This window comes from Spinacia oleracea, chromosome 1 (assembly GCF_020520425.1).
Source record: "Spinacia oleracea cultivar Varoflay chromosome 1, BTI_SOV_V1, whole genome shotgun sequence".
Lineage (NCBI taxonomy): Eukaryota > Viridiplantae > Streptophyta > Magnoliopsida > Caryophyllales > Amaranthaceae > Spinacia > Spinacia oleracea.
In genome coordinates, this window is record NC_079487.1 from 66224220 (window position 1) to 66238787 (window position 14568).

The 14568-nt window shown below is 37.7% G+C and overlaps 2 protein-coding genes across 2 annotated transcripts; both read left to right on the forward strand.

The window, feature by feature from the left end:
* The first annotated feature begins 5835 nt into the window (after positions 1-5835).
* Positions 5836-9333, forward strand: LOC110793757 (F-box protein SKIP5). Its single transcript, XM_021998657.2, has 5 exons — positions 5836-6186; positions 7112-7256; positions 7335-7413; positions 8447-8505; positions 8846-9333. The coding sequence occupies exons 1-5, from the start codon at positions 5988-5990 to the stop codon at positions 9189-9191; spliced, it is 828 nt and encodes a 275-aa protein (XP_021854349.1). The 5' UTR covers positions 5836-5987; the 3' UTR covers positions 9192-9333.
* Positions 9334-10269: 936 nt separating this feature from the next.
* Positions 10270-14097, forward strand: LOC110793755 (E3 ubiquitin-protein ligase DIS1). Its single transcript, XM_021998656.2, has 5 exons — positions 10270-10742; positions 11513-11587; positions 12447-12677; positions 13046-13432; positions 13592-14097. The coding sequence occupies exons 3-5, from the start codon at positions 12468-12470 to the stop codon at positions 13910-13912; spliced, it is 918 nt and encodes a 305-aa protein (XP_021854348.1). The 5' UTR covers positions 10270-10742; positions 11513-11587; positions 12447-12467; the 3' UTR covers positions 13913-14097.
* The last annotated feature ends 471 nt before the right edge of the window (positions 14098-14568 follow it).

The following is a 14568-nucleotide window of genomic DNA, read 5'->3' on the forward strand; positions in this document are numbered from 1 at the left end:
AGTAAATTTCATTAAAATTATTAGACACTAAATCCTCAATACCTGAGTGATTTGAGATTACTTGTTTGAGATCTGGTTGCTTTGACGTTGACCAACCGTCGCACCGTAAAAGGAGGCTATAAAGGCAACGCTCAGGTAATCACCTATCAAACGAAGTCTAATCTCAAGATCGCAAGATTGGGATTGTCCTCCCATAAATCGGGATGAGATGCTTAAAAGTTGTACAAGGCCACTCGGAGAGCCAGAAACTGTGAAATGCATGGCCGTGCTCGGATGAATCATAGGCTATGATTATCTGTTTATTTGATCAGTTGAACTCTGAAACCGAGGAACACCTCTGGACATAATAAGGATGACAACTCTTACCTTATGTTCAAGAGCAAGCATCGAGCGACAAAGGAATTAGGAAATGCACACTTGTCCCTAAGGACAAGTGGGAGACTGAAGGAAATAATGCCCTTGGTCCAAGTATGCATTCAATGTTAAGTCTAATAAATGCGGTTCAGTATTAATTAACAAGTTAATAATTCAGTGAGATCAAGTGAGCTGAATGCCTAGCTAGAGGCCGCTTCAGTTCAAGTGGAATTAATTATATTAATCCACAGCTTACTCTTGACTGAACCCGTAGGGTCACACAAATAGTACCTAAACGGATCAAGTATTTAATGGCATTAAATACTCCATCTATGGATATTCGGAATCGACGGATCTTGGTTTCAGTGGGAGCTGAGATCGTCACAGGCAAGAAATGAATACTCCGAAAACGATGATATTGCCGGAAACGGAAATATGGATCGTATCGAAAATATAAATATTATCCAAGTCGTAGATGTTGCCGGAAACGGAAACATGGTACGTATCGGAAAATATTATCGGAAATGGAAATATTGCCGGAATCGGAAATATTGCCGGAAACGGAAATATTGTCAGAATCAGAAATATTATCGGAATCGGAAAATAATTCCGGAAACGGAAATATTAAATATTTGTTCGAAACGGAAATTGATTCCGGAATCGGAAATATTAAATATTGTTCGCATCGGAAATGAATTCCGGAACCGGGAATTTAATCGGAAGCGTATCGTACGAATAAACATCGGACGAGCTTGCTAGACGCAAGGCCTAGCACGAAGCTAGGCCCAATGCCTAGCAAAGCCCGCGCGCGACCAAAGCAAGCAAAGCCCAAACGCGAGAGCAAGGCCAGCAGGCGCGCGCCCCTCGTGGGCTGCGAGCACTTGCTGGGCCTGGGCTAAGCGCGCGCGCGCATGGCGCCCCTCGTGGGCTGCCGCGCCTGCGTGTGTGTTTGTGCTTGCGTACGAAACCTTGATCGGTTAGGATTCGTATAAGATTGATTTCCTAAGTCTACTAGATAAATTAAGTGATTGAATTTTAGATTAATTCAGATTCACTAAATCGTTTCCTAGTAGGATTCTAATATCCGATACCCATGCCCTATAAATAGGTGATCAATGCTCACAATTTATATCGAGTATTCAAGTATTCAAAGTGATTTTTGAGAGCAAAAATTCAGTCATACAATTGCCTATATGTGCCGAAAATTCTAAGTACCTTAAGGGCGATCCTAGTTGGTCAAGCTTAAGGCGGATCCGGACGTGCTGTGGACTATCTACGGAGGGACGACACTTGGAGTCCTAAAGACTTGTTCTTGTTCGGTTCGGGCGCAGCTAGGGAAGGCACGCAACAAAGAGTATGCATCTAAACTATGCTAAATGATTATGTGTAAATAATATGCTTTACTGGCTTTATGGTTTTTCCGCATGATTTATGAATTGTCATATGTATCATAACCTAACACACCAATAACCTACCAATTATTCAGTCCTTATTAATTCTAATCAAGTTGTTTAACCTTAAAGGATTGTAGACCTAATCAAGAGTTTATGACTAAAGGCTCCCACTTAAACCAATAACTTTATATGTTTTACTAATTTTAAACATAAAATTGTATTTCTAGTCTAACCGGAAACATACAAGTTTAATTAAAATTTAAAGCTCATATAAAATTATAATTGAATCCGCTTTTTAATTTATTTTCAGTTGAATTAAAAAATTAAATTTAAATTAATTCAAGGTTTTAATTTTAGTAAAATAATTAGTATAAATTAAAATTTATAATAATTATAATATTCAAAATTAAATTCCGAGAAAACAATTTAAATTGTTAATTTTAAAGTTAATTAAAATTATTTCCGAACTGAAAATCTAAAATTAAAATCAAAACGTATCAATCGTCGCAAGACGAGGCACTTGGGCTTGCGCCCAAGCCCCATCGAGCTACGAGGCTGTTGCACCCCGCTCGACTGATCGCTGCACAAGGCACAAGCAACAACGCCACACGCACATGCAGCCATCGTTGGCCACGCTGCGCGCAGCCCCTGTGCTTCGTCGCGTCTGCTGCTGCTTGCTTGGGCGAGCCAGGCGCGCTGTGGCGCAGCCCCATTGCTGCCCACACGCGTCTTGCTCGTCGCTTGTGCCTTGCCCCATCGCCCTCGCCCATCGCATAGCACACACGCCCAGGCTGGGCCTTGCGCGCGCGCCTAGCTTGTTGCTCGCTGCATTCGTACCTCACGGGCGACGAGCTCCCTTGCTCGTCGTCGCTTGCCCGCACTATACAACACCCCTTAAGGGTAACACGCAGCGTCCATTGCTTTGTGCTGCAACATTTATGAGCATTTTTTTATAAAAATTTAAAATTTTTAATTCAAAAGTAGTGACAAATTAATAAATCATATTAATTTCATAATTTTAGGGCGAAAAAATCGAAAATTTATTAATCAATTAATTTCCGATTAACATGGATTCAAGTCTAGGTCATAAAAATTTAAAATTTATCACAAATTAACAATTTTTATGGCGGTTTTTAATCATGGATACCTAATTAAATCGTCAATTAATTATGAAAATCAAATCAAATTCTAAATTATTCGAATTTCAACAAACTAATTACAATTACAAATTAGGTTGTATAATTAACAAGCTTAGGCATTCAAATTTGTTAAACATATACAGTAGGTCAATCAAAAATTCAAGGTTTAACAACAAGAATCGCAAATATTCAATTTAACATCTTAAAATTACAAACTTTTGCGTTCGAAAAACTAAAACCTCCGAAAAGTCATAGTTAGGCTTGGAATTTGGGAATTCTGGGTTCGGCCGAAAATAGTATTTCGTCAAAATTTTGGAATGCCTTTTACATGCGGAATTGACACAAAAATCACTCGATTTGGTTGAGTAACGAAGAAACTGCCGAAAAACTGCGTACATATAATTAAATAAACGCAATTTGCAATTAATTAACAATTACGAAAATTAATCACCCTTTTTTATTCTTTGTAAATTTGTAAAATTTAACCATGTTAAGCAATAATTGATCATGCAATTAATAAGAGGCTCATGATACCACTGTTAGGTTATGATACATATGAACAACATAAATCATGCGGAAAAACCTTAATGCCAGGAATCAAATTAATTGCACATAATCAAATAATTAGTCTAGGATGCATACACTTTGTAGCGTGCCCTCCCTAGCTGCGCCCGAACCGAACAAGAACAAGTCTTTAGGACTCCAAGTGTCGTCCCTCCGTAGAAAGTCCACAGCACGTCCGGATCCGCCTTAAGATTGACCAACTAGAATCGCCCTTAAGGTACTAGGAATTTTCGGCTAAAATGGGAAACAATATGATTGAATTTTGCTCTAAAAAATGTCACTCTGAATACTTGAAACTCATCCTTAAATTGTGAACCTAGGCCACATATTTATAGGGGTATGGAAAGGGAATTGGAATCCTATTAGGATACTAATTAGCTTAATTAGAATTTTAGTAAAACTCTTTTTAACTAATTTTATCTATTAGGATTAGGAATTAATCATTGAACGAATCCGATTAGATTTAGGATTTGTATCGAACACAAACACACACGAGCCACGCCCTTGCGGGTGCTCAGCCCGCGCAGGCCTTGCGGCCCACGCTGCCTCGCAGCCCACGCGAGCACAACTCGCTGCCCCATTGCGCGCGCGCCTTGGCCTGTTGGGCCTGGCCTTGCGCTGGGCCTGGCGTGGCCTTGGCTGCGTTGTGTTGGCGCTCTTGGCTTGCTGGACGCGGGCCTGGCTTCGTGCTGGGCCTTCGTCTAGCAAGTCTCGTCCGATGCTAATTCGTAAGACGCGCGTCCGATTAATTTCTCGATTCTGGAATTTATTTCCGATACGAACAATATTTAATATTTCCGATTCCGAAATTAATTTCCGTTTCGAACAAATATTTAAAATTTCCGTTTCCGGAATTATTTTCCGATTCCAATAATATTTCCGATTCCGACAATATTTCCGTTTCCGGCAATATTCAGATTCCGGCAATATATCCATTTCCGATAATATTATCCGATGGGTACCATGTCTCCGTTTCCGGCAACATCTACGACTTGGATAATATTTATATTTTCGATACGATCCATATTTCCGTTTGCGGCAATATCATCGTTTCCGGAGTATTCATTGTTTGCCTTTGACGATCTCAGCTGCCACTGAAACCAAGATCCGTCGATTCCGAATATCCATAGATGGAGTATTTAATGCCATTAAATACTTGATCCGTTTACGTACTATTTGTGTGACCCTACGGGTTCAATCAAGAGTAAGTTGTGGATTAATATCATTAATTCCACTTGAACTGAAGCGGCCTCTAGCTAGGCATTCAGCTCACTTGATCTCACTGAATTATTAACTTGTTAATTAATACTGAACCGCATTTATTAGACTTATCATTAAATGCATACTTGGACCAAGGGCATTATTTCCTTCATATTTAATAGCAGTGGTGGTGGTTGTTACGGTGGTAGGAGGAAGAGAGAGAAATGAAACGGTGGGTGTGGTGGTGGAGGAATTTGCAATCTAGGTTGCTCTTTTTTTGAGGGTTTAATGGAAGAAGGAAGGGGAAGAGGTCTAGTGAGTTAATGGAAGACGGAAGGGGGGAGAAAAGAAAAAGAAATGGGTGGGGTAGTGGGTGGGTTTATTCGGATTTGAGTCGGGTTTATTCGGATCGGACCCGAAATTGAAACCGACCCGGAAGTGATTTGACCTGAAATGACCCGATACTCGAACGACCCGAACCGATCTCCACCCGAAATCGAATTAACCCAGACCGAAAATAACTGTAAAATTTAAATCAACCCGAACCGATCCGCACCGAAGATCCAAAACCGATCGGAACCGAAGAGCAACTCGAATTTACAAATTAGTTTTAAATACATTTTTTTTAGCTTTTCATATTATTATTATTTAATTTATTATTATCATTATTGTTAGTACTTTATTTTTATTAATTTATATTGTTTTGTGTTATAGGAAAATGTTTTGATGATATTATGATAGTGACCACCAAATCTAAAGAGAAATAACCTAATCAAAACTCGAAACCCGAAAAATCTTATCCAACCCGAAAAACTCGATCTGACCCGAAAAAACCGAAAAAACCCAAAAAACTGATCCGATATGAACCGGTCTGATATGAACCGGTCTGATATGAACTTGTCTGATATAAACCGATCTGATATAAACCAATCTGATATAAACCGATCTGATATTGACCCCAAATCTTGTCCCGAATCAGACCTAACCCTATTATAAAAAGCCGAAGTAGCCCAAAACCCGATTAGACCCAACCAATACCCGAAATCGATCCGAATAAACCCGACTCAAATCCGATCCGAATAAACCCGACTCAAATCCGATCCAAACGACCTTTTTGCCGGGTCTCGCTCACCCGACAGTGAAACCGGTAGCTTGCTCAAAGAAAAGTATAGACAATTTAGACACCATTACACTACCCGAACTTTAATTTATCGTTGATGTCGGTTTGCGGTGCACAAAATTCTGCAAATCCCCATTTCTTCAAACCCCAAAAAAATCCTCAAACCCTAGAATTGTAGATGAAAAATCCCAGATTTTTTTATGAAAGTTGATTTCAATGGCATCAATAGCAGACCAAGAGCAAGAAAACAATGCTTCCGAAGTTATGCTTTTGTCTAAATTTGGGGGAAAACAGAGGAGTAAGAACAAATGGAGGAAGCTTTCGAAGCATTCATCTACTACCTCAGATTCCCTAATCAACACCTTGGATGATGGTTGCCTTATGCACATTTTCAGCTTCCTCTCTCCTCTTCCTGGTTTGTTACTTTACCCTAATATTAATTTTCTCGAATTTCCAATTTGGATTTGAAACCCTAATTGATTGCTTAATTTGGCATTTTTTATCATCATGATCTAATTTAGAGTATTTGAATCTGATTGGTGGTAGACCTAAATTGTATTTGACTGTTTAACTGAGCTAAATTGTGTCTCTTTTGTGAATTTGAGGTTATATGAGGTTGAAAGTCTGAATTTTTGTAATGGGGGGTTTTACTGGATTCTTATTCTCGATTCAGGTTTGTTAAATTGTTGTGAAATGATTAATATTTGGTATTAGAAATGAATGAATTATATATATTCTACGAATAGAAAGGTGTCGTCTTGGTTTTTAAAAGGATCGTATTCGTTTTATAATTTGTTGTCCTTTTAGGGCTATTGCTGTCTGTTGGCCATTGCTTGAGCTGAAATTGACTATAATTTGGATATATCTTTCAGTTGTTCTTGTTCTGAATTAGACTGCTTAATGAATTTTAAAGTTAGTGACTTTTGTCTTGTCTGATTGAATTGGTCTGCCTCGAGAGTTTCCTCAATTATACTTCGTATTACCTTTAAAATAATGTATGAAGAAGTTGGGGTATAGGGTTGACTGGGCAGTTAGTTCAGTTCTGGACTTAGCGAACCGAATTGGCAGTAGTCCTTGTTGGTAGGAGTTCATTTAGCTTATAGAATTGAGCGAGGCAGTTGGTTCTGGAAGATATGCTTGAATATGTTTGCAGTCTTTGCTCTTATTCTCTTTTACAGTTTGTGGTAGGAGTTCATTTAGCTTATAGTCCTTGTTGATAGTGCTATTGTTCAGATGGATATGGTTGTTTTTTGATGGAGGATGGGCTTATATATTAGTTTGTTTCTGCATTATTACTACGGTATATCAGCTGTTGTCACATATTACTTTTGAGTTTGCAGATCGTTATAACACCGCCCTCGTTTGCCACAGATGGCGATTCTTGGCATGCCACCCACACCTATGGTTGCGAGTAGACCGAACTATTAAGGATTTATCAGAACCTGGTGTGTACTCCAGTATTGATGCCGCTGTCTCTGCAGCAAAGTGAGTACAGATTAAACTGGCTGTCTTATGGTTTATCTTTAAAGAATCAATTAAACTCACAGGCTTCTTATATTTCAGGCCTGGTGATACAATCCTGATTGCTTCAGGAGGTGTCCATATTACCTCTAATATTCAGATCAAGAAGCCTCTCTGCCTGGTATATAATAATCCTCTCTTCTCAATAATATCTTTACTTGTTCCTTCTCTACTGTATCCTGGGTTATAAGATTGAACTCATGTTGTAGTTTCTACCCTCCCTTCATTGTGCCAGTCATCTCCTTGGTGTTGTATGACACTTCACCTTTGAATTCCGGAGCTTAATATGATTTACTTTTTTCTGATCTTGATTGTAAGCTTGTACGGTATTGCAAGTTTGCAACTTGTGTGCTGTGTAAATGTCCATCTTCTACGTGGTTGGAGTGTTTCTGTTTTATGCTTTCCTGACCTTTTCCCTCCCATCTTTTTGGTGCGAGGATGGGGACAAGAGAACTATGTAACCAAGTATGGCCGTGCAGATATTTATGCATATTCACACAATTTAGGGCACACCTGCGGGTAGCCGTTTCTTGTCAGTGTTATTGTAGAAGCATAATTCAGTTTCTTCAATCCATCGCCTTTGGTTCCTTCTCTTCCTGTTGGTACAGGTTGGATGCTGTATTTTTTTTTTGCGCACCCACGTTAGCTTGCTTTTGTACTGATTATGTATCATCTTTTACCCAACTATTTGAATACATTCATGAAGAAAGCATATCTAATTAGTTGCATTGCATTTTTTTTTTTGCTCTACAGCACCACACACATCTTATTTTCTTCTTGAGTATTGTTGGGTCAAAGACTTAGATGACAGGGGCAAGTCCCAAGAGCATCCGAATATTTCCCAAAATCATATGGGGTTTAAAAATTAGGTAGATTTGTACTTTTGTGTGCACAACTAGGTATAGTTGTTATTTGTGCGAAACTTAGTTTCAGAAGTAGATTATAATGATGCGATGCGTGGAAGAACTTTTGTTGTTTTTATGCTTCCATCACTCTGCAGTCATTTGTATCTTATTCAAGTATTGTTCTAGCAATTAAGCACATCTTTGAAGCATGTCCTCTGTAAAGTAATATATCGGGTTGTCTTTTCTAATTGAGTTTTTTCGTGATCATCACTATTGCCTTCTAATCTTCTTTTTTCTTTTTTTGCTCAGATAGGTGGAGGTGAACTTCCTGAAGAAACTACTCTTCTTTGTTCCAGGGGCTCTGACAGGTTCGCAAAATTTCTTTGCTGTGCTTTCTACTGCAGGGCTTTATTGAACAAGCCTTTATAAACTGATGCACCCCTGTTAATCTTGATCATTTCTAAGTAGAAAGCACAGATGTTTAAGTTATCCTGGGGTTGGAGCATTTCACGAATCTGATTGAGCTTTTGTTTCCCACTCATCTGTGCCAGACAAACCTTCATGTTAGAGAGAAACACAGATGTTTAAGTTATCCTTGAATAGAGGCTAGGTTGGTGGGTGAAGTAGGGCTTCTTGGTAGTGACCTTATATTATTTTTGGATGCAAATGACAGTATTGTGTGTCCATTGTTTGTTTATTGTTGGGCAGTGCACTGGAACTGCTTTCGACCTGCAAAGTGACAAACTTGACAGTGAAGGCAGAGCTCGGTTGCTGCTTGCTTCATAGGAGTGGGAGGTTGATTATTGACAGTTGTGTCCTCCAATGTGAAACAGATCCTCTGGATTATCTTTCATGCCCCATAGTTAGCTCAGCCACGGGGCCGAAGAAGTTGCCATCATCAACGGCCCGGGGAGATGGTGTCACTGTTTCTCGTACCCGGATTGAAGGTGGGGCCAAAGCAGTTTTGACCATTGGCACCCTTGTCCTGCAGCGTGTACGAGTAATTTATGGCCGTACGTCTGTGCTTTTCTGGTTTGAAGTCGAGCACCAATGATGGTTCGGTTAACTTCATCCTCAGCCCTTGTAACATTCAAGAAAAAACTGTACCTTTTCAATTCATTGTTTGTAAAATTTTCGTTTCCTTGTATTCTGTATGTATATTACTCTATAGTTTATTTTCATCATTCATAAGGCCACATTTGCGAAGACTTTTTAAGGTATTTTGGACTGAAGTTAAGACTTGTTGGTAGTCCAAACCCATCCACTTGTGTATTCAACTTTCGCGGCGACCTTGAGAGTTGAGACAGTGGAACACCATTGGAGTCGAGATAACACAAAAGAATTTGGGAATACACAGTATTTCATTCAGAAAAACGTGATGATGTCCATGTAACACAGTTGTTAAATTGAGAGAGAAAATTGACACCCTATTTCTATCGCTTCCATACACTTCTAGTCTTCTACATCAGTAATAAATATATCATGTACTTCCCTCCATTTTATTGTAAGTGTCACAAATGTTGTCCAAATTTAGTTTGTCACATTTTCATATTTGGAAAGCGAAACTCGTATTATAAGTATGTATACACCCTAAATTCCTAACTACTTACATTACAAATTCCCTCTAGTATATCTATTAGTTTTCAAATTACAAATAAGGGAAATTATTCGATTGAACATCTTGTAATCTATTTTTTTGATAATGTGATTAAAAGTCGGCCGAGAATCTCAATAATATGTGCAAATATAAAGGTTTAAAAGAATAAAAATTAGTAATCTAAGTATTAAATAAATGTATTATCCAATTTGTTAGAACCTATAATTTCGAGTGAGACTCTTTATATTGAGTAATGTTTAAAAATGAGACAGAAAAAAGGATAATTTACCACATAAAGGTGGGTGTTGTTAGATGAACAAACAATTTGGATGATCCTCCCTCTCCCTCTCCCTCGTTATATCCATTGTGCAAAAATGAATTGAATTGAATTGACTTGACTTGAATCCAAGAAGAAGAAACACAGTAAAAATAAAAATAAAAATAAAAATTGGAGCCCACAAAAGTTGGACTAAGTCTTTTGGTATTAACTCAAGAAAAAGTCTGTCAACTCCCTCAACTTGCCACATACGTTCACTTTCTGTGTCTCCAAATTTTCATTTGTATTCTCACTCTTTAATTTGAAATTTCTTTCCATTCAACAAATAAACACACACCCCCGCTCCCTCTCTGCTAAAACAATTAAACTGACTCTTTATCTCTCTCTCTCTCCTTCAACATCTTTTACTCCGTAATAGTTTGTCTCATTTATTTATTCGGCCGTCTACGGTCTACCCCCAGTTTGCTCCCCATTTTTCCAGACGGCTAATAAATCAATAACAATTAATAATTAATTCTTCTCAAACTACAAATTCAATTCCCTACTTCCTGAATTATTATACCAACTTCTAAAATCCCATTATAATTTGGTTGTTGTTGCTGTTGTTGTTGTTGTTGTTGTTGTTGTTGTTGTTTGAGTTGAGGCCCTCCATTTTCTAGGGTTTTTCTTCTTCTTTCTTTAATGGCGTTTTGAATTTCAAATTTCCCAACTCATTCTTCCCTCTTTTCAAGGTATTTTACTTCTTTTTTTCAATTGTCTTTTGTTTGATGGTTTGTGTTTATGTTGTTTGTGATGATGAGTTATTCACGGTTTTGATGATCGCATTTTTAATTTTCGTTTCTTTTGTCTACTTATATAACTGATCAATTTTGTTGTGATATTTAAATTCTGGGGTTTATTTTTCATTATGTCTGGTTGTAGGTTTTTGTTTCTTGAATTATGTGGTTGATTTTCTGTGTGGTCCTTGAATTTTTATTAATATCACTAAAAATAAATCAGAAAGTTGTAATTTTGCATTTTATGGAAAGTTTCAGTCTTGTTACTTGTGTAGTTGTGTTTGTAGTTTTTCCAAGTTTATTTCTTTTGCATATATTTTTTTTCTTTTATTGTTGATTTGAGAATTAATCTTCTACTTTACGAGTGATTGCGAATTTATCGTTTGTTTATAATGTTTATTGAAGAAATTCAAAAAATAAATTGGAATTAAAGGCTTCCTATTTTCCTGGTTATTATTTCCTAGGATACTCAAAATTATAGCTAGCTTGATTTTCCTGATTTGCTTCCATAAATGAAGAATTTGAATTATTTGCTTTGATGTGTATAGGATATCATAATATCATATTTGATTGTCTTTATCTAGGATTCGATCTTTGGTGATGTTCACCTTAAGGAAGCTTGATATTTAGGTTCTTCATTTCACTGATGTTTGCACTTGTTGAAAAATTATGGGGTTTACTATTACTTGTAATATTGAACATTTTCTTGTTGTGTCTATTTGTAGGCAAGGAATCACTATTAGTCGGCATATTTGAAGCGAGCAAGCGGTAAAGGGTTTCGAAAGGAGTGAAATTTCCCGGTAGGTATTCCTTGTCTGTGTTTGAATTAACATGTTACAGAGTACAATGCTATGTATTACGAATGAACATATTAGAAACTAGGTTGGATGCAGGCCTTTAATTGTTGTGTGGCTAGTATGGTTATATTTTTCGTGCCTTGGCTTTAGGCCTCAAGAATGAGGGTGTGTTTTCTCGATTTACTGCGCTTTTGAAAATTTTTGCGCAGAATGATCGTGAATTGAACTTGGTTGGCCTTTTATTATACCCATAGGCAGACCTTCTACTGGGGCAAGCTCTGAATTTTTTTTTTTTTGAGTGATTAGTTATTAAACCTAAATTCCCTGACTATACTTATAAAATGTTGTGGCATAGTGGTTGGTGGCACTTGTTCTGAACAAGAGGTTGAAGTTAGTTCGAACTTTGGTCCTTCCAACCTTTTTGGCCAAGGTCCGCCACTTATTGTACCCTTACACTTTAATGAACTTATTGGTCTTGAACTTGACTTATTTTAATTTATTAGCTTGATCTTAACTTATTAAAACTTATTTTTCCTGAAAGAAGGTGGGGAGAACACCATTAGGTGGAATAATTATTGTTTTGCAAGTTTACATCAGCAAGCTTAAGATGTAAACAGCCCAAAAATTAGTGCCTGTAATCCGCAAAAGAGATTGTAGAAGATATAACAGATTAACAGCGGATGAACACTTTATTATTTGATTGGTCAGTAACATCTGAGCCGGCCGATTAAATGGTGCATGTTCAGCTATTGCTGTTTATTGATACGGTTATTGCTAAAATCTTGAGACATGACGCGGAAACACTATTTATGCATTGTTTTACTGATTAGGAACCATTTATAACAATCATTTTTGCATCCAGGTAAGTTATTTGGCCAACAAGATGGCAACCGGAAGTCCTTATTTCGATGATGTGAGGGGGAAGCCTGAAGTTATCAATTCTCCCTCAAGTGAAGATATGATTGACGTTGTAGAACATGTAATAGATCCAACACAAACTTCTGTTAAGCAAAATCCCATTGTATCTAGCAGTGTTTATGAGCTGCTGGAGTGCCCAGTGTGCCTAACTGCTATGTACCCTCCAATCCACCAGGTGAGGCTTACTTTAGTGCTTGCCTATCTAATGCTGAAGTGCCTGCTTTGACTGTAAATTTATAACAATTGCATCTGGATCTTCCATATAGTGTTCTCCCTGCTATCCGTGTTTCTTAAACGCGGTTCATAAATCATTTTTCTTGGGGGGCAAGGAAATTATTGACATTTATGCCCTATGGTCAATTTTCTTAAATTGAAAGCTGATCTGGGATTAAAACGATACTTTTATCTTGATTGTTCATCACGAATAACAGCATAAGCAACTTTTCTCTTGTCTCCCAAGTTCAATTAGGTGCATGATTTTTTCATGCTTTATGTTTATGTGTATTTTCTGATTATTGTTCTTCTTTAACGTCTTTGTTGCAGTGTTCAAATGGCCACACAATATGTGCTAATTGCAAGCCCAGAGTACACAACCGGTGCCCAACTTGCAGGCATGAACTTGGTAACATTAGATGCCTTGCCCTTGAGAAGGTGGCTGCATCCCTTGAACTTCCATGTAAATATCAAAGTTACGGATGCGTGGGTATATATCCGTACTATAGCAAGCTGAAGCACGAGTCCCAATGTTCCTTTAGACCCTATAACTGTCCTTATGCTGGATCAGAATGTACTGTTATTGGTGATATCCCTTATCTGGTGGCCCACCTTAAGGAGGATCATAAAGTTGACATGCACAATGGAAGTACATTCAACCATCGCTATGTGAAGTCAAATCCGCATGAGGTCGAAAATGCTACTTGGATGCTTACGGTAAGCTTCTCCCGGACTACGTAATTATTATTTTTAATTATTTCTCCACTGATTTTTTTAAAACACAAGTCGTAAATTTATAATTGAATCATAAGTTCCTGATTCATGGTTATGGTATTATGTGTGTTGATGATGCCTGACCTTCCTTTTGCACTTTAGGTTTTCAGTTGCTTTGAGCAGTACTTCTGCCTTCATTTTGAAGCGTTCCAGCTAGGTATGGCTCCTGTCTACATAGCTTTCCTACGATTCATGGGGGATGACAACGAAGCAAAAAATTATAGCTACAGCCTTGAGGTCGGAGGAAATGGAAGAAAGATGAGCTGGCAAGGAGTGCCAAGGAGCGTTAGGGATAGCCATCGCAAGGTTCGTGACAGCTTTGACGGTCTCATAATCCAGCGAAATATGGCACTTTTCTTTTCTGGTGGTGAACGGAAAGAATTGAAACTGAGAGTAACGGGTAGGATTTGGAAAGAACAGTGACTTAATTTTTCTGGGAAGTCCTCTGTTAGAGTTAGAATTCTCCTTGTAGTGTCATTAGAAGTCTTCTGTTCATGTATTTTCAACTGTGTAAAATGGCAAATTCTCTTTGCTTGCCTATGCATCAAATATGTGACTGAGACAAATTTTATGATGTTCCATGTGAAAAAAATGGTTGAATCCTTGTATTTCTTTTGTTTTTTTTTTTAAAAAAAATGTCAATTATGTTGCGTATGGGCTAACATGAAAATGAGATTTGGCATCTCACAACATAATTCCTGTTTCAAAGACTGCCTGCCCTTACGTATGGTTGGCCTGGGTTTTAAGATGGACTGTTACCGTGAGGAAGCCAAGATGTCTTAATGTCTTATTGATTTCAGATTCACAACTTTTTTGTCTTCTTTGTGAACACGTTTTTTTTTTGAGAAAGCTGAAAAAAGGTGAGCACTAGCAAAAATTAACTAACTAATTAATTGTAAGATACTTGGGTCTCTCGCCGCTTTTTATGTCTCTCTTCTTTTCTAGGGTTTATTTTTTTGGCCTACGTAAATAGTTTAATTTTTTTGGTAATTTGACTATTTTTGACCCTTTGTCTTCATTGACTTCAACTATTGTCTCTTAAATTCAATAAATTTTCACCATATGGACGGAGTTCGTCC